The 19,940-nt window shown below is 55.7% G+C and overlaps 1 protein-coding gene across 1 annotated transcript in view; it reads left to right on the top strand.

Annotated features, from left to right (window-relative positions):
• Window positions 1-17,968, top strand: part of ASH1L (ASH1 like histone lysine methyltransferase) — a 53,853-nt gene extending 35,885 nt beyond the window's left edge. The window contains 14 exon segments of the mRNA XM_040333051.1: window positions 1,501-1,595; window positions 2,820-2,968; window positions 3,053-3,205; window positions 4,593-4,647; window positions 5,094-5,226; window positions 5,310-5,558; window positions 8,398-8,484; window positions 8,564-8,654; window positions 9,644-9,782; window positions 12,202-12,374; window positions 12,460-12,626; window positions 15,109-15,149; window positions 15,236-15,498; window positions 16,277-17,968. Coding sequence (XP_040188985.1) covers window positions 1,501-1,595; window positions 2,820-2,968; window positions 3,053-3,205; window positions 4,593-4,647; window positions 5,094-5,226; window positions 5,310-5,558; window positions 8,398-8,484; window positions 8,564-8,654; window positions 9,644-9,782; window positions 12,202-12,374; window positions 12,460-12,626; window positions 15,109-15,149; window positions 15,236-15,498; window positions 16,277-16,368 — 1,887 coding nt within the window. The 3' untranslated portion in view covers window positions 16,369-17,968.
• The last annotated feature ends 1,972 nt before the right edge of the window (window positions 17,969-19,940 follow it).

Raw genomic sequence — 19,940 nt, 5'->3', positions numbered from 1 at the left:
AGCCGACCCTCCAGCAGGACAATGACCCGAAGCACAAGGCCAAGGTGACCCTCCAGCAGGATAATGACCCGAAGTACAAGGCCAAGCCAACCCTCCAGCAGGACAATGACCCGAAGCACAAGGCCAAGGTGACCCCCCCAGCAGGACAATGACCCGAAGCACAAGGCCAAGCTGGCCCTCCAGCAGGACAATGACCCGAAACACAAGGCAAAGCTTACCCTCCAGCAGGACAATGACCAGAAGCACAAGGCCAAGCCGACCCTCCAGCAGGACAATGACCCGAAGCACAAGGCCAAGCCGACCCTCCAGCAGGACAATGACCCGAAGCACAAGGCCAAGGTGACCCTCCAGCAGGACAATGACCCGAAGCACAACACCAAGCTGACCCTCCAGCAGGACAATGACCCTAAGCACAAGGCCAAGCTGGCCCTCCAGCAGGACAATGACCCTAAGCACAAGGCCAAGCTGACCCTCCAGCAGGACAATGACCCGAAGCACAAGGCCAAGCTGAACCTCCAGCAGGACAATGACCCGAAGCACAAGGCCAAGGTGACCCTCCAGCAGGACAATGACCTGAAGCACAAGGCCAAGCCAACCCTCCAGCAGGACAATGACCCGAAGCACAAGGCCAAGCTGACCCTCCCTCCAGCAGGACAATGACCCGAAGTACAAGGCCAAGCCGACCCTCCAGCAGGACAATGACCCGAAGCACAAGGCCAAGCTGACCCTCCAGCTGGACAATGACCCGAAGCACAAGGCCAAGCTGACCCTCCAGCAGGACAATGACCCGAAGCACAAGACCAAGCTGACCCTCCAGCAGGACAATGACCTGAAGCACAAGGCCAAGCCAACCCTCCAGCAGGACAATGACCCGAAGCACAAGGCCAAGCCCACCCTACAGGACAATGACCGAAGCACAAGGCCAAGCTGACCCTCCAGCAGGACAATGACCCGAAGCACAAGGCCAAGCCGACCCCCCAGCAGGACAATGACCCGAAGCACAAGGCCAAGATGACCCCTGCCCCCAGTGGTTACAGCAGAAAAAGGTGAAGGAGTCTCCGGACCTTCACGTCATCGAGCCGCTCCGGGGAGATCTCAAACACGACCACCAAAGACTTTCCATCATCTGGAGGCGTTGTGCCAAGACCAATGGGCATCTCCACCGCTGGCAAGAATTCCTCATAGACAACCATTACAGGAGACTGACCGCTGTCATTGGTGATAAAGGGGGCAATACCCAGGATTAGGGGGTGCAGGGGGTGGGGGGTATTTCATTGGTTTGTTGCATGGTTGGGACGTTCTCTTATCACCTCCAGTTACGGAATAGGAGTCCCTTTGTGTAAGTCGTACACGTTACCCCTTCATTGTATACAATCCTAATAAATATATTCACTGATCACTCCTACATCCTGTGTATTACCCACTTCCTCCAGGGGGGGCGCACTTTTCACCACCACTCTACTTATAAAGTGTAGAATAAATGCCGTTTTCTGTCTGTAGAGGGGTCACCACAGCGAGGATCGCAGCGACAGTGTCGGGGCATCCAATAGACTCGGCTCCCAACTCCACATGAAACCCATGTCCAACCGGGAGAGGTATGCACCTTCCACGTCCCATACTGTGCCCCCTTCACCCCCTGTGCCCCCTTCACCCTCTGTGCTGTGCCCCCTTCACCCCCTTCATCCATACCATGTGCTGTGCCCCCTTCACCCATACCCCGTATTGTGCCCCCTTCACCCTCTGTACTGTTCCCCCTTCACCCTCTGTACTGTGCCCTCTCACCCTCTGTACTCTGCCCCCTTCACCCATACCCCGTACTGTGCCCCCTTCACCCTCTGTACTCTGCCCCCTCACCCTCTGTACTCTGCCCCCTTCACCCATACCCTGTACTGTGCCCCCTTCACCCTCTGTGCTGTGCCCCCTTCACCCATACCCTGTGCTGTGCCCCCTTCACCCTCTGTACTGTGCCCCTTCACCCTCTGTACTGTGCCCCCTTCACCCATACCACGTACTGTGCCCCCTTCACCCTCTGTACTGTGCCCCTTCACCCTCTGTACTGTGCCCCCTTCACCCATACCCCGTACTGTGCCCCCTTCACCCTCTGTACTGTGCCCCCTTCACCCTCTGTGCTGTGCCCCATTCACCCTCTGTACTGTGCCCCCTTCACCCTCTGTGCTGTGCCCCCTTCACCCTCTGTACTGTGCCCCCTTCGCCCTCTGTACTGTGCCCTCTCACCCTCTGTACTGTGCCCCCTTCACCCATACCCCGTACTGTGCCCCCTTCACCCTCTGTACTGTGCCCCCTTCACCCTCTGTGCTGTGCCCCCTTCACCCTCTGTACTGTTCCCCCTTCACCCTCTGTACTGTTCCCCCTTCACCCTCTGTGCTGTGCCCCCTTCACCCTCTGTACTGTGCCCCCTTCACCCTCTGTACTGTTCCCCCTTCACCCTCTGTACTGTGCCCCTTCACCCTCTGTACTGTGCCCCCTTCACCCTCTGTACTGTGCCCCCTTCACCCATACCTTGTACTGTTCCCCCTTCACCCATACCCTGTGCTGTGCCCCTCCACCCTCTGTACTGTGCCCCCTTCACCCATACCCTGTGCTGTGCCCCTTCACCCTCTGTACTGTGCCCCCTTCACCCTCTGTACTGTGCCCCCTTCACCCTCTGTACTGTGCCCCCTTCACCCATACCCTGTGCTGTGCCCCCTTCACCCATACCCCGTACTGTGCCCCCTTCACCCTCCTGTCTCCCTGTTTCTGCCTGTCCTGCTGTCACATGTTGGTGACCCTCCCCTCCCCCGGGGGTTCTGTGTTTGCAGGAACTTTGTGTTGAAGCACAGAGTCTTCCTGATCCGGAATTGGGAGAAGACCCGGCGGAGACACGAGGAGGTGAAGAGCGAGTTGAGCGCGGCGTCTCTGTATACCCGCTGGAACGGAGTGTGCCGAGACGATGGGAACATCAAAGCTGGTAAAGGGGGCGCCGGAGAGTCGTGTTATGGCGGCCATGTTCCCCGGAGCTCCTCTCATCTCTCCTGCCCGCCATGTTTTCCAGACGTCTTCATGACCCAGTTTGCTGCTCTGCAGACGTCGCGCTCGGTTCGCACTCGCCGGCTGGCTGCGGCGGAGGAGAACATCGAGGTGGCACGGGCCGCCCGCCTGGCACAAATCTTCAAGGAGATCTGCGATGGAATCGTCTGCTGTAAAGGTGACTTCCTTATCGATCATTTCACCTGGCACCCCTGCCAGACACCACAGCCTGGTCCTGATCCTGACCCCAGCCTGTGATTTGATAGATCCAGAACCCGCCCCCAGCCTGTGGTTTTCTAGGTCCAGGCCCTGCCCCCCAGCCTGTGATTTGATAGATCCAGATCCCGCCCCCAGCCTGTGATTTGATAGATCCAGATTCCGCCCCCAGCCTGTGATTTGATAGATCCAGATTCCGCCCCCAGCCTGTGATTTCATAGATCCAGATCCCGCCCCCAGCCTGTGATTTGATAGCTCCAGATCCCGCCCCCAGCCTGTGATTTGATAGATCCAGAACCCGCCCCCAGCCTGTGATTTAATAGATCCACAACCCGCCCCCAGCCTGTGATTTGATAGATCCAGATCCCGCCCCCAGCCTGAGATTTCATAGATCCAGATCCCGCCCCCAGCCTGTGATTTGATAGATCCAGATCCCGCCCCCAGCCTGTGATTTGATAGATCCCGCCCCCAGCCTGTGATTTGATAGATCCAGATCCCACCCCCAGCCTGTGATTTGATAGATCCAGATCCCGCCCCCAGCCTGTGATTTGATAGATCCAGATCCCGCACCCAGCCTGTGATTTGATAGATCCAGATCCCGCCCCCAGCCTGTAATTTGATAGATCCAGATCCCGCCCCCAGCCTGTGATTTGATAGATCCAGATCCCGCCCCCAGCCTGTGATTTGATAGATCCAGATCCCGCCCCCAGCCTGTGATTTGATAGATCCAGAACCCGCCCCCAGCCTATGATTTGATAGATCCAGAACCCGCCCCCAGCCTGTGATTTGATAGATCCAGAACCCGCCCCCAGCCTGTGATTTGATAGATCCAGATCCCGCCCCCAGCCTGTGATTTGGTAGATCCAGAACCCGCCCCCAGCCTATGATTTGATAGATCCAGAACCCGCCCCCAGCCTGTGATTTGATAGATCCAGAACCCGCCCCCAGCCTGTGATTTGATAGATCCAGATCCCGCCCCCAGCCTGTGATTTGGTAGATCCAGAACCCGCCCCCAGCCTGTGATTTGATAGATCCAGATCCCGCCCCCAGCCTGTGATTTGGTAGATCCAGAACCCGCCCCCAGCCTATGATTTGATAGATCCAGAACCCGCCCCCAGCCTGTGATTTGGTAGATCCAGAACCCGCCCCCAGCCTGTGATTTGATAGATCCAGAACCCGCCCCCAGCCTGTGATTTGATAGATCCAATTATGTGACGCTTTCTGTTGGTCTGTCTTATAAAATAAAATACATTTATGTAACATGAAAAAATGTGGGAAATTTCAAGGGGTATGAATACTTTTTCCAGGCACTGTATTTTGTATATAACACAAATGTCCTTCCCTTTCAGATTCCATGAACAGGATCCTGGCAGCCCCCCTGATCAGTCTTCCACCCAAGAAAAAGTAAGTACTACTACCAGAAGGTGGGGGACCCCCTGGATTTGGGGTCACATTTCCGCTGACACTCTGCCCCCCCCCCCCCCCCAGGAACCTGTACTACTACCAGAAGGTGGGGTCCGCCTGGATTTAGGGTCATTCTGTACACGGTGGGGGGGGGTGGGGTCACTGTAGAATGTTGGGGTCCCCTGTGACGCTCTCTGTCCCCCCAGGAACCCGTATTACTATGAGGAGGTGGGGGACCCCCTGGATTTGGGGTCATTCTGTACACGGTGGGGGGGGGTGGGGTCACTGTAGAATGTTGGGGTCCCCTGTGACGATCTCTGTCCCCCCAGGAACCCGTATTACTATGAGGAGGTGGGGGACCCCCTGGATTTGGGGTCATTCTGTACACGGGGGGTGGGGTCACTGTAGAATGTTGGGGTCCCCTGTGACGCTCTCTGTCCCCCCAGGAACCCGTATTACTATGAGAAGGTGGGGGACCCCCTGGACTTGCTGACCATTGAGAAGCAGATCCTTAGCGGTCATTATAAGACGGTGGAGGCCTTTGATACGGACATGTTGAAGGTTTTCCGCAACGCTGAGGTAAGCGCGTCCCGCACGCCCCGCCCCTCCATTCTCTCCATATGATGACGAGTCGGGAAATCATCGCTCTGCTTCCCTTCCAGAAATATCACGGGAGGAAGTCCGCCATTGGCCGGGACGTGTGCCGGCTGAGGAAGGCGTATTACAGCGCGCGGCACGAGTCCTCGGCGCAGATCGATGAGATCATGGGGGAGACGGCGAGCGAGGCGGACAGCTGTGAGACCTCCTTGTGTGATAAAGATGGCGGACATGAGAAGGAGGATGACATCATCCGCTGTATCTGCGGCCTCTACAAGGACGAGGGGCTGATGATTCAGTGTGAGAAATGTATGGTGAGTGTTCATAGATAGGGGGGTCTCATTGTTGGGGGGTCTCATTGTTGGGGGGGGTCCCATTGTTGGAGGGTCCCATTGTTGGGGGGTCCCATTGTTGGGGGGGTCTCATTGTTGGGGGGTCCCATTGTTGGAGGATCTCATTGTTGGGGGGGTCCCATTGTTGAGGGAGTCTCATTGTTGGGGGAGTCTCATTGTTGGAGGGTCTCGTTGTTGCAGAGTCTGGGGAGTTTGGTTGGGGGAGTCTCATTGTTGGGGGAGTATCATTGGGGGTTCTCATTGTTGAGGGAGTCTCATTGGGGGTTCTCATTGTTGAGGGAGTCTCATTGTTGGGGGAGTCTCATTGTTGGAGGGTCTCGTTGTTGCAGAGTCTGGGGAGTTTGGTTGGGGGAGTCTCATTGTTGGGGGTTCTCATTGTTGGGGGAGTATCATTGGGGGTTCTCATTGTTGGGGGAGTCTCATTGGGGGTTCTCATTGTTGAGGGAGTCTCATTGGGGGTTCTCATTGTTGAGGGAGTCTCATTGGGGGTTCTCATTGTTGGAGGGTCTCGTTGTTGGAGGGTCATTGTTAGGGAGTTTGGTTGGGGGTTCTCATTGTTGGGGGTTCTCATTGTTGGAGGGTCTCGTTGTTGGAGAGTCATTGTTGGAGGGTCTCATTGTTGGGGGAGTCTCATTGTTTGGGGAGTCTCATTGGGGGTTATCATTGTTGGAGGGTCTCGTTGTTGGAGGGTCATTGTTAGGGAGTTTGGTTGGGGGTTCTCATTGTTGGGGGTTCTCATTGGGGGTTCTCATTGTTGGGGGTTCTCATTGTTGGAGGGTCTCATTGTTGGAGAGTCATTGTTGGAGGGTCTCATTGTTGGGGGAGTCTCATTGTTTGGGGAGTCTCATTGAGGGTTATCATTGTTGGAGGGTCTCATTGTTGGAGGGTCATTGTTAGGGAGTTTGGTTGGGGGGTCTCATTGTTGGGGGAGTCTCATTGTTTGGGGAGTCTCCTTGGGGGTTATCATTGTTGGAGGGTCTCGTTGTTGGAGGGTCTCGTTGGAGAGTCATTGTTGGGGAGTTTGGTTGGAGGGTCTCATTGTTGGGGGAGTCTCCTTGGGGGTTCTCATTGTTGGAGGGTCTCGTTGTTGGAGAGTCTTTGTTAGGGAGTTTGGTTGGGGGGTCTCATTGTTGGGGGTTCTCATTGATGGGAGAGTCTCATTGTTGGGGGAGTATCATTGGGGGTTCTCATTGTTGGGGAAGTCTCATTGGGGGTTCTCATTGTTGGAGGGTCTCGTTGTTGGAGGGTCATTGTTAGGGAGTTTGGTTGGGGGGTCTCATTGTTGGGGGAGTCTCATTGGGGGTTCTCATTGATGGGAGAGTCTCATTGTTGGGGAAGTCTCATTGGGGGTTCTCATTGTTGGAGGGTCTCGTTGTTGGAGGGTCATTGTTAGGGAGTTTGGTTGGGGGGTCTCATTGTTGGAGGGTCTCGTTGTTGGAGGGTCATTGTTAGGGAGTTTGGTTGGGGGGTCCCATTGTTGGGGGAGTCTCATTGGGGGTTTTCATTGTTGGGAAAGTCTCATTGGGGGTTCTCATTGTTGAGAAAGTCTCATTGGAGGGTCTCATTGTTGGAGGGTCTCGTTGGGGAGTTTGGTTGGGGGGTCTCATTGTTGGGGAGGAGTCTCATTGGGGGTTCTCATTGTTGGGGGAGTCTCATTGGGGGTTCTCATTGTTGGGGAGTTTGGTTGGGGGGTCTCATTGTTGGGGAGGAGACTCATTGTTGGGGTGGGGGAGGAGCCTCGTTGTTGGGGGAAGGGTTTGGTTGGGGGGTCTCATTGTTGGGGGGAGACTCATTGTTGGGGTGGGGGAGGAGCCTCGTTGTTGGGGGAAGGGTCTTGTTGGGGGGTCTCGTTGTTGGAGAGGAGACTCATTGTTGGGGGAAGGGTCTTGTTGGGGAGTTTGGTTGGGGGGTCTCATTGTTGGGGGGGGAGACTCATTGTTGGGGTGGGGGGAGGAGCCTCGTTGTTGGGGAGTTTGGTTGGGGGGTCTCATTGTTGGGGGGGAGACTCATTGTTGATGTGGGGGGAGGAGCCTCGTTGTTGGGGGAAGGGTCATGTTGGGGAGTTTGGTTGGGGGGAGACTCTTAGTTGATGTGGGGGGAGGAGCCTCGTTGTTGGGGGAAGGGTCATGTTGGGGAGTTTGGTTGGGGGGTCTCATTGTTGGAGGGTCTTGTTGTTGAGTTTGGTTGGGGGGTCTCATTGTTGGAGGGTCATTGTTGGGGAGTTTGGTTGGGGGGTCTCGTTGTTGGAGAGGAGACTCATTGTTGGGGTGGGGGGAGGAGCCTCGTTGTTGGGGGAAGGGGTCTTGTTGGGGAGTTTGGTTGGGGGTTCTCATTGTTGGGGGGAAGACTCATTGTTGGGGTGGGGGGAGGAGCCTCATTGGGGGGAGGGTCTTATTGTTGGGGGTGGAGTCTTGTTGGGGAGTTTGTTGGGGAGGAGACTCATTGTTGATGTGGGGGGAGGAGCCTCGTTGTTAGGGAGTTTGGTTGGGGGGTCTCATTGTTGGGGGGGAGACTCATTGTTGGGGTGGGGGGAGGGTCTTATTGTTGGGGGTGGAGTCTTGTTGGGGAGGAGACTCATTGTTGATGTGGGGGGAGGAGCCTCGTTGTTGGGGGAAGGGTTCGGTTGGGGGGTCTCATTGTTGGGGGGAAGACTCATTGTTGATGTGGGGGGAGGAGCCTCTTTGTTGGGGGGAGGGGTCGTATTGTTGGGGGAGGAGTCTCGTTGTTGGGGGGAGGGGCCTTATTGTTGGGGGTGGAGTCTCGGTGTGCAGCACCCCCTGACATTGGTGTGTCCCCCCAGGTCTGGCAGCACTGTGACTGTATGGGGATGACGACGGATGTTGAACATTACCTGTGTGAGGGGTGTGACCCGCGGCCGGTGGATCGGGTAAGTAGGCGGGTCGGATGTTATTATTGGGGGAGGTCCCGCCATGTGCAGGAAGTGACCCCGGAATGTTCTATTGCAGGAAGTTCCCATGATCCCGTGTCCTCACTACGCCCAGCCGGGATTCATCTATTTCATCTGCCTCCTGCGCGACGATCTGCTCCTCCGACAAGGTACGCCCCGCCCCGCAGACCATTGCCACGCCCCGCCCCGCAGACCATTGCCACGCCCCGCCCTGCAAACCATTGCCACGCCCTGCAGACCATTGCCACGCCCCTCCCTCAAGACCATTGCCCCGCCCTGCAGACCATTGCCCCACCCCATCCTGCAGACCATTGCCCCGCCCCGCCCTGCAGACCATTGCCACGCCCCGCCCTGCAGACCATTGCCCCACACACCGCCCTGCAGACCATTGCCCCACCCCATCCTGCAGACCATTGCCCCACACACCGCCCTGCAGACCATTGCCCCACACACCGCCCTGCAGACCATTGCCCCACCCCGCCCTGCAGACCATTGCCACGCCCCGCCCTGCAGACCATTGCCACGCCCCGCAGACCACTGCCACGCCCTGCAGACCATTGACCCGCCCCATCCTGCAGACCCTTGCCCCACCCCATCCTGCAGACCATTGCCACGCCCCGTCCTGCAGACCATTGCCCCACCCCTCCCTGCAGACCATTGCCCCACCCCCGCCCTGCAGACCATTGCCCCATACCGCCCTGCAGACCATTGCCCCACCCCATCCTGCAGACCATTGCCCCACCCCATCCTGCAGACCATTGCCCCACCCGCCCTGCAGACCATTGCCCCACCCGCCCTGCAGACCATTGCCCCACCCCGCCCTGCAGACCATTGCCCCACCCCATCCTGCAGACCATTGCCACGCCGCGTCCTGCAGACCATTGCCCCACCCGCCCTGCAGACCCTTGCCACGCCCCGCCCTGCAGATCATTGCCACTCACCGCCCCTGCTGGAGCTTTGAACCAAATCCCTGCTGACTTTCCACCCCTCCCCCCTGTGTTTGGGCCTGGCGATTGGCTGCATCCTGGGGGGAGGGGGTGTAGAAAAGAGGGTCACGGTATTCCGAGGGGCCCCCGATGGGGGATGGGGGGTGTCTCATGGCTCTGACACATCTCCTCCATTATGTGTGTCTTCCCAGGAGACTGCGTGTATCTCATGAGGGACAGCCGGCGGACGCCAGACGGACAGCCGGTGAGACAATCCTACCGCCTCTTATCTCACATCAACCGCGACAAACTCGACATCTTCCGCATAGAGAAGCTGTGGAAGAACGAGAAGTAAGTCTGCTGTCCTGTGATCTGCCTGTGGGGGGCGCCGGGGGCCATTGAGGGACACAGGAAGCCCCAGGATGACCCCGCCCCTTACCCAACATGCTTTAGTGTTTGGTGTCCTAGGAGGTTTGTCCACCTTGTCTCGTCCATTTTCCTTCAATCACAATTCCTCTCTACATCGCTGCCCGGGCCGGACTCCAGGCCTGACTTTCCTAAGCCGGACTCCAGGCCTGACTTTCCTAAGCCGGACTCCAGGCCTGACTTTCCTAAGCCGGACTCCAGGCCTGACTTTCCTAAGCCGGACTCCAGGCCTGACTTTCCTAAGCCGGACTCCAGGCCTGACTTTCCTAAGCCGGACTTCGGAGGATTGGGAGGCCATGCTGGATTGTGACTTCTGAGCCCCGGGGGGTCTGCATTGTACAGACCAGACCTTGTGAGACCGTCGGGTAGAGGGTACAGGAGGCGCCATCTGACTGAGGGTAGAGGAGACGCCATCTCACTGAGGGTAGAGGAGACGCCATCCGACTGAGGGTAGAGGAGACGCCATCCGACTGAGGGTAGAGGAGGCGCCATCTGACTGAGGGTAGAGGAGGCTCCATCTGACTGAGGGTAGAGGAGGCGCCATCTGACTGAGGGTAGAGGAGGCGCCATCTGACTGAGGGTAGAGGAGGCGCCATCCGACTGAGGGTAGAGGAGGCGCCATCCGACTGAGGGTAGAGGAGGCGCCATCTGACTGAGGGTAGAGGAGGCGCCATCTGACTGAGGGTAGAGGAGGCGCTATCTGACTGAGGGTAGAGGAGGCGCCATCTGACAGGGTAGAGGAGGCGCCATCTCACTGAGGGTAGAGGAGGCGCCATCTCACTGAGGGTACAGGAGACGCCATCTGACTGAGGGTACAGGAGGCGCCATCTGACTGAGGGTAGAGGAGGCGCCATCTGACTGAGGGTAGTGGAGGCGCCATCTGACTGAGGGTAGAGGAGGCGCCATCTGACTGAGGGTAGAGGAGGCGTCATCTGACTGAGGGTAGAGGAGGCGCCATCTTACTGAGGGTAGAGGAGGCACCATCTGACTGAGGGTAGAGGAGGCACCATCTGACTGAGGGTAGAGGAGGCACCATCTGACTGAGGGTAGAGGAGGCACCATCCCACTGAGGGTAAAGGAGGCGCCATCTGACTGAGGGTAGAGGAGGCGCCATCCCACTGAGGGTAAAGGAGGCGCCATCTGACTGAGGGTAGAGGAGGCGTCATCTGACTGAGGGTACAGGAGGCGCCATCTTACTGAGGGTACAGGAGACGCCATCTGACTGAGGGTAGAGGAGGCGCCATCTGACTGAGGGTAGAGGAGGCGCCATCTGACTGAGGGTAGAGGAGACGCTATCTGACTGAGGGTAGAGGAGGCTCCATCTGACTGAGGGTAGAGGAGGCGCCATCTGACTGAGGGTAGAGGAGGCACCATCTGACTGAGGGTAGAGGAGGCACCATCTGACTGAGGGTAGAGGAGGCACCATCTGACTGAGGGTAGAGGAGGCACCATCCCACTGAGGGTAAAGGAGGCGCCATCTGACTGAGGGTAGAGGAGGCGCCATCCCACTGAGGGTAAAGGAGGCGCCATCTGACTGAGGGTAGAGGAGGCGTCATCTGACTGAGGGTACAGGAGGCGCCATCTTACTGAGGGTACAGGAGACGCCATCTGACTGAGGGTAGAGGAGGCGCCATCTGACTGAGGGTAGAGGAGGCGCCATCTCACTGAGGGTAGAGGAGGCGCCATCTCACTGAGGGTAGAGGAGGCGCCATCTTACTGAGGGTACAGGAGACGCCATCTGACTGAGGGTAGAGGAGGCGCCATCTGACTGAGGGTAGAGGAGGCGCCATCTCACTGAGGGTAGAGGAGGCGCCATCTCACTGAGGGTACAGGAGGCGCCATCTTACTGAGGGTACAGGAGACGCCATCTGACTGAGGGTAGAGGAGGCGCCATCTGACTGAGGGTAGAGGAGGCGCCATCTGACTGAGGGTAGAGGAGACGCTATCTGACTGAGGGTAGAGGAGGCGCCATCTCACTGAGGGTAGAGGAGGCGCCATCTCACTGAGGGTAGAGGAGGCGCCATCTCACTGAGGGTAGAGGAGGCGCCATCTCACTGAGGGTAGAGGAGGCGCCATCTGACTGAGGGTAGAGGAGGTGCCATCTGACTGAGGGTAGAGGAGGCGCCATCTTACTGAGGGTAGAGGAGGTGCCATCTTACTGAGGGTACAGGAGACGCCATCTGACTGAGGGTAGAGGAGGCACCATCTTACTGAGGCACGCTGGGAGGAGGAGGCGCTTTCCCCATCCCCCGGCAGTATAACCCAACAGTATCAGAATTCCCATGTCCTTCAAGGACTCTCTCCCTATATCTGCATCATGGTGGTTCTTCTTCTTCCTCCCCAGGGGTGAACGATTCGCCTTCGGTCACCATTATTTTCGGCCCCACGAGACGCACCACGCGCCGTCACGCAAGTTTTACCACAATGAGCTTTTCCGCATGCCGCTGTATGAGATCATCCCGCTGGAGGCTGTGGTGGGGACATGCTGCGTGCTGGACCTGTATACGTACTGCAAAGGTGAGTGGCGCCCCGTGGCGGAGTCCGAGGTACGGGACGCACGGGATGCGCTTTTCTGTGACGCCCTCTTGTGTCTTCTCCGCAGGCCGGCCGAAGGGAGTGAAGGAGCAAGACGTTTATATCTGTGACTACCGGCTGGACAAATCGGCGCACTTATTCTACAAAATCCACCGGAACCGCTACCCGGTCTGCACTAAGAGCTACGCCTTCGACCACTTCTCCAAGAAGATGGCCCCAAAGAGAGACTTCTCTGTAAGTGGGCCTATCCTGTGACACCGGGGGGGCGGGGCTAAACATCTGATGGGGCGGGGAAACATGGGAGAACAGCGTTCACAACTGGGAACCACAACAGGCGATCGGCTCAATTGTCCTCCGGCCATCGATCGTAGTCCATAAGGAAAGATAGAGCCGGTGGCTTGTCGGTATGGTTCCCCCATCCAGATGGTTCCTGTAAGGACTGCGCAGGCGCAATCCTTGCCAATGGAAATCTCCAAACTTCGGCCGGTATCCAGGCTCATTCCTTAACATCCCCGTGGATTGGAGGATGTTAAAAAAAGAGCCAGGAGGCCGAGCGAGGTTCGGGGTTTTCCGACGGCAAGGATTGCGCCTGCGCGGTCCTTACAGGAACCATCTGGATAGCCGGAACCATATTGGCGGATTACCGGCAACTCCGACATCCATAGGAATATCTTTATTGCTTACATCAGGGACAGAGTCAGAGCTTCTGTCAGGTTTCTACTTCCTCCTGTCCCTGTGACACCCTGTACAAGAAACGAGGGTGTCACCGGGACAGGAAGTCACATTGTATGAAGTCCTGACAGGAAGTCACCTTGTATGAAGTCCTGACAGGAAGTGAGGGGAACTCTCCCTGAAAGTAGTGATAAAAGGAAAGATAGAGCCGGCAACTCCAGAAAGCCATAGGAATATCTTTATTGCTTACATCAGGGACAGAGTCAGAGCATCTGTCAGGTTTCTACTTCCTCCTGTCCCTGTGACACCCTGTACAAGAAACGAGGGTGTCACCGGGACAGGAAGTCACATTGTATGACGTTCTAACCTTCATTTCCTGTCCTGACAGGAAGTGAGGGGAACTCTCCCTGAAAGATAGAGCCGGCAACTCCAGAAAGCCATAGGAATATCTTTATTGCTTACATCAGGGACAGAGTCAGAGCATCTGTCAGGTTTCTACTTCCTCCTGTCCCTGTGACACCCTGTACAAGAAACGAGGGTGTCACCGGGACAGGAAGTCACATTGTATGAAGTCCTGACAGGAAGTCACCTTGTATGAAGTCCTGACAGGAAGTGAGGGGAACTCTCCCTGAAAGTAGTGATAAAAGGATAAAAGGAGAGCCGGCAACTCCAGAAAGCCATAGGAATATCTTTATTGCTTACATCAGGGACAGAGTCAGAGCTTTCTACTTCCTCCTGTCCCTGTGACACCCTGTACAAGAAACGAGGGTGTCACCAGGACAGGAAGTCACATTGTATGACGTTCTAACCTTCATTTCCTGTCCTGACAGGAAGTGAGGGGAACTCTCCCTGAAAGATAGAGCCGGCAACTCCAGAAATCCGTAGGAACATCTTTATAGCTTACATGATGAAGAGTATACAAAAGTGCCAACGCGTTTCGGCTTGTAGCCTTGATCACAGCTGTTAGCCCATTTTATACTCTACATCATGTAAGCCAGGGTCAGGCAACCTTTGCCTTCCAGCTGTGGTGTCCCATGAGACCTTGCAAGACCCTGACAATCACAGGCATGACTACTAGAGGCATGATGGGATCAGCTGGAGGGCCGAGGTTGCCCACCCCTGGCTTACATGGTGTAGATCAGGGGGTGTGACACTCAATGTCATGGGGGGCCGGATCAGCATTATGATTGTCCTCCAAAGGGCCGGTTGTTTCTGTAAGATTAGATGTCCAGCGCATCCCCTCCCTCCCCCCCCCCACCATCAGCAGTTGAGTCCCCCCCACTCTCCCTTACATCACAGTGCACCCCCCTTTTCCTTATGCTGCTGCAGGGAAGAAGCTGGATACATTGCTTGAAAGCAGAAAGTAAGGGTCTGGAGCAGGACCAGAGGAGGGCTGGAGCTCTCCTGCATCTGCGGGAGAGGTGCGAGGGCCACATGAAAAGGCATGGAGGGCCGGATTCTGCCCGCGGGCCTTGTGTTTGACACCTGTGATGTAGAGTATAAAAAGGGTCTAACGCATTTCAGGAGGTAGCCTTGATCACAGCTGTGATCAAGGCTACTTGCCGAAACGTGTTAGTACTTTTGTATACTCTTCATCAGGGATAAGCAATTAGCGGACCTCCAGCTGTTGCAAAAGTCCCATCATGCCTCTGTCTCTGGGTGTCATGCTTGTGGCTGTCAGAGTCTTGCAGTGCCTCATGGGACTTGTAGTTCTGCAACAGCTGGAGGTCCGCTAATTGCATATCCCCGCTCTACATCATGTAAGCTATAAAGATGTTCCTATGGATTTCAGGAGTTGCCGGCTCTATCTTCCGGGGAGAGTTCCCCTCACTTCCTGTCAGGACAGGAAATGACGGTTAGAACTTCATACAATGTGACTTCCTGTCCTGGTGACACCCTTGTTTCTTGTACAGGGGTCACAGGGTCAGGAGGAAGTAGAAGCTCTGACTCTTCCCCGCGCCATCTGAAGAAATGAAAGGTTTTGGTGTGGGGGGTGGGGCCCCGTGACTCCTGCGTTGTAAACCTCCTCCATCTTGTTTTCCAGCCTCACTATGTGCCAGACAATTACAAGAGGAACGGCGGCAGGTGAGCACGCTCTCCTCACTGATGTGCATTCATGTTCTCCTCCTGCTAATGCATCCCTCACCAGCCCCCGCGTTGTTTATCAATAGGTCATCATGGAAGTCCGACCGGCCCAAACCCCCCAACGCCGAGGACCCCATGCCCTTCATGGAGGATCTGATGGTGAACCATGACCCGGCGGCACAGGAGGACTCGGAGGTGGGCTCCACGCAGCTGGAGGGCGGAGATAGCGCCGCGGTGGAGATTGAAAGCCCCCCGCTACGTCTCTGCTCCCCCGAGAGACAGCAAGCCAAAAGAGACAAGCTCAACCGGATCCTCCTCCACCTGCTGGACAAACTACCCAGCAAGAACGGTGAGCAACCAATCAGAGGCCACCTCTCACCTGACCCAACATAACACCGTCACCAGGGTATGTGCAAGTTGTATGGAAACTCCGCCCTCGGCCTGAGCTCCACCCAAGCCACGCCCCCCGATGCACAGCAGGAGCTCAGGCCGAGACAGCTCTTCCTTTTCACTGTAGATCGGGAGGGCGGAGTTTCCATACAACTTGCACAGGTGACTTCTGGACGAGTATTTGAGACGCAGGTGTTCTGTAGAGAAGTGACCCCCTCCCCCCCCATCGAATAACCATGGCGCATGCGCACATCGAAGGAGGTATCTCTCTTTGGGAGATACCACTTCCCGGCCACAATAGAAACAGCGCGGGGGGGATCTTAGTTCTCAGACTGTGCTTCACTGCCGCAAGAGCAAGGCACAATCTAAGAACTACAATCCCCCCCCGCTGTTTCTATTGTGGCCGGGAAATGGAATCTCCCAAGAGAGATACCTCCAATGATGTGCGCATGCGCCATGAGTATGTAAATTCAGCTGTAATGCTCTTCCGTAAGGCGCATGCGCAGTACATCCCCGGCACCCTTATACAGTGGAGGTCTCCAGAGCAGGGAGTGCGCCAGCTGGGGGAGGGGTGATGGGTAGGAATCAGTATATGCACGTTGGTGAATCTGGCCCTGAGTATTGCTGCGTTTACATTTTATTGGCTATTTCTGCTCAGATGGGCGGTGCCTTATGCTCGGGGGAGGGACTGTGACCACTCTAGTTATTCCTGACCCACCTCCTCTCTCTCTCTGCAGCCATCGATGTGACGTATTTGCTGGAGGAGGGTCCCTGCAGGAAGCTGAGGAGACGTACGCTCAACCTACCCGAATGCGTCTTCAGGAAGTGAGGGCGGGGCCTGTTGTGTCCAAAATATAAAGGAGGCGGCAGGACGTCACTATGGACCCTGCGGGGGGCGGCTCCTTGTCTGCCATAGCACTTACCATCACCCAGAAGGAGCAGAGAACGTTCCGGAGCCCATTGTGCACTGTGTGCGTATTGCAAGCATTGTGGGCGGAGCCCCGCAGGCCCTGTCATGGCGGCTTCCTGTGCTGTGTGGTCACTTCTTCCCGTCTCATCGCTGGACGTCTCTGCTACCCTTCCATGATGATCCATTGTCCAGTCTTTTTACGCACTTTTCACGGAAACAGCACTTTCCTCTCCCAAAAAAAACATGGCGGCCATCCTGGAGAACCGCAGGAAGAGGGGGATCCCTCCCGATTGGATGAAGGAATTCCTGTGCCGCAAACTGGAACCTCGGCGTCCAATTGGGATGTACAGGGTGGAAGCTGGACTCCCTCTGAGCGCTCCTTCATGACAGGGCGGCCATGTTCCCTCTGGAGAAGATGATAAAAGGCACTTCTATGGCGGCTCCGCCAACCAATCCCATCAGATCCGCCTATATTTATTTCCCCCAATATCGGACAACCGCGAAGAGGCACTTTACCTGAACAGTTCACATAATAGAGAGCGCCCTCACCTGGACAAGAGTCCACACTACCCATCCCCCTAGACGGACCCGCAGGGCCCTCATAACCTCCCAGCGCCCGGGAACAAGGACGTCCTGGCCAACCGAGGTTACAAAACTCAAGCAAAGCCCAAGGATTTTGTTTTGTCGGTTTTAATGTCCTTATAAAAAAAAGAGATTGTTTAATAATGTGCCAAGTAAGGGGTGTGTATATATTATATATATATATATATATACATGAGTATATAAGCGTGGGTGTAAAGCAATACTATACATGTGGGCTCCGCGGAGCCGCGTCTGACGTATACAGCTCCGCGTTCTGTCGTCCCGACCGCCAGCTCCAGACACAGAAAAAAAAAAAAATGAAAATTCCTTTCAGTATAAAAAGAAGAAAAAATAATAAGAATATTTTATTAAAAAAAAAAATAAAGCCAGAGAAGTGTTTTGAATATTTTCTTACTGCTCAGCCGGTGTGGAGTATGTAATACTTTCTGCGGCTCGCCCACTTCCACCTCCATTAAAAAAATAATAATAAAGGGAAAATGAATTTATTGTAATCGAGTCATTATACGAGAAGACGACGACGACGGCTCCGACTGACAATCACAGGATTCCGATCGAGCAGCGATATATATATATATTCCTCTGTGTGTGTGCCTGTGTTTATGAGGTTCTTGTTTTTTTTCTTACCGGTGTAGAAATGTCATTTTTGTTGTTTTATAATAATAATAATGGAAGCAGAAGGTTTCTACAGTCTAGAAGCACTACAGAGTGGCGCGCCCGGCCCCATCGGGTTCTGTAATTTGCTGCTAATTTCTTTCATTTTTACAAAGAGAGGAGAGACATAACCTTAGTGGATTGTTTTTGATGTTAATCTCTGTAAATCTCTGTATTCCCGATTCTAGCAATGGATGTACTCTGCAGTCTCAGCTCCTGAGAATCTAGTATTAAACAGAAAAAGTCCTGGTTTTCCTACTCGGCACGCCTCGCTTCTTGTCTGCTCCTTTGTTCTGCTAATTCCTCACATCTCCGATGCCACCTGTATGGGTGTGCATGTGGTGACCCCTTCCCGAGATCTCCTCCACCAGTGTGTGTGGTGACCCCTTCCCGAGATCTCCTCCACCGAGTGTGTGTGGTGACCCCTTCCTGAGAGATCCTTCACCAAGTGTGTGTGGTGACCCCTTCCTGAGATCTCCACCGAGTGTGTGTGGTGTCCCCTTCCCGAGAGATCCTCCACCGAGTGTGTGTGGTGACCCCTTCCCGAGAGATCCTCCACCGAGTGTGTGTGGTGACCCCTTCCCGAGATCTCCTCCACCAGTGTGTGTGGTGACCCCTTCCCGAGATCTCCTCCACCGAGTGTGTGTGGTGACCCCTTCCTGAGAGATCCTTCACCAAGTGTGTGTGGTGACCCCTTCCTGAGATCTCCACCGAGTGTGTGTGTGGTGTCCCCTTCCCGAGAGATCCTCCACCGAGTGTGTGTGGTGACCCCTTCCCGAGAGATCCTCCACCGAGTGTGTGTGGTGACCCCTTCCTGAGAGATCCTTCACCAAGTGTGTGTGGTGACCCCTTCCTGAGATCTCCTCCACCGAGTGTGTGTGGTGACCCCTTTCCGAGAGATCCTTCACCGAGTGTGTGTGGTGACTCCTTCACCAAGTGTGTGTGGTGACCCCTTCCCGAGAGATCCTTCACCAAGTGTGTGTGGTGACCCCTTCCCGAGAGATCCTTCACCAAGTGTGTGTGGTGACCCCTTCCCGAGAGATCCTTCACCGAGTGTGTGTGGTGACCCCTTCCCGAGAGATCCTTCACCGAGTGTGTGTGGTGACCCCTTCCTGAGATCTCCACCGAGTGTGTGTGGTGACCCCTTCCCGAGATCTTCTTCACCAAGTGTGTGTGGTGACCCCTTCCCGAGATATGCTTCACCAAGTGTGTGTGGTGACCCCTTCCCGAGAGATCCTCCACCGAGTGTGTGTGGTGACCCCTTCCTGAGAGATCCTTCACCGAGTGTGTGTGGTGACCCCTTCCCGAGAGATCCTCCACCGAGTGTGTGTGGTGTCTTCTTCCCGAGAGATCCTCCACCGAGTGTGTGTGGTGACCCCTTCCTGAGATCTCCTCCACCGAGTGTGTGTGGTGACCCCTTCCCGAGAGATCCTCCACCGAGTGTGTGTGTGTGGTGTCCCCTTCCCGGGAGATCCTTCACCAAGTGTGTGTGGTGACCCCTTCCCGAGAGATCCTTCACCAAGTGTGTGTGGTGACCCCTTCCCGAGATCTCCTTCATCAAGTGTGTGTGGTGACCCCTTCCCAAGAGATCCTTCACCAAGTGTGTGTGGTGACCCCTTCCCGAGATCTCCTTCATCAAGTGTGTGTGGTGACCCCTTCCCGAGATATCCTTCACCGAGTGTGTGTGTGTGGTGACCCCTTCCCAAGATCTCCTTCATCAAGTGTGTGTGGTGACCCCTTCCCGAGATATCCTTCACCGAGTGTGTGTGTGGTGATCCCTTCCCAAGATCTCTTCCCCCGAGTGTGTGTGGTGACCCCTTCCCGAGATCTCCTTCATCAAGTGTGTGTGGTGACCCCTTCCCGAGATATCCTTCACCGAGTGTGTGTGTGGTGATTGCTTCCCAAGATATCCTTCACCAAGTGTGTGTGGTGACCCCTTCCCGAGATATCCTTCACCAAGTGTGTGTGGTGACCCCTTCCCGAGATATCCTTCACCAAGTGTGTGTGGTGACCCCTTCCCGAGAGATCCTTCACCGAGTGTGTGTGGTCACCCCTTCCCGAGATCTCCTTCACCAATTGTGTGTGGTGACCCCTTCCCGAGAGATCCTTCACCGAGTGTGTGTGTGGTGACCCCTTCCCGAGATCTCCTCCACCGAGTGTGTGTGGTGACCCCTTCCCGAGAGATCCTCCACCGAGTGTGTGTGGTGACCCCTTCCTGAGAGATCCTTCACCGAGTG

The sequence above is a fragment of the Rana temporaria genome, chromosome 13 (assembly GCF_905171775.1).
Source record: "Rana temporaria chromosome 13, aRanTem1.1, whole genome shotgun sequence".
Taxonomy (NCBI): Eukaryota; Metazoa; Chordata; class Amphibia; order Anura; family Ranidae; genus Rana; species Rana temporaria.
This window is presented reverse-complemented; position numbering and strand designations above follow the sequence as displayed.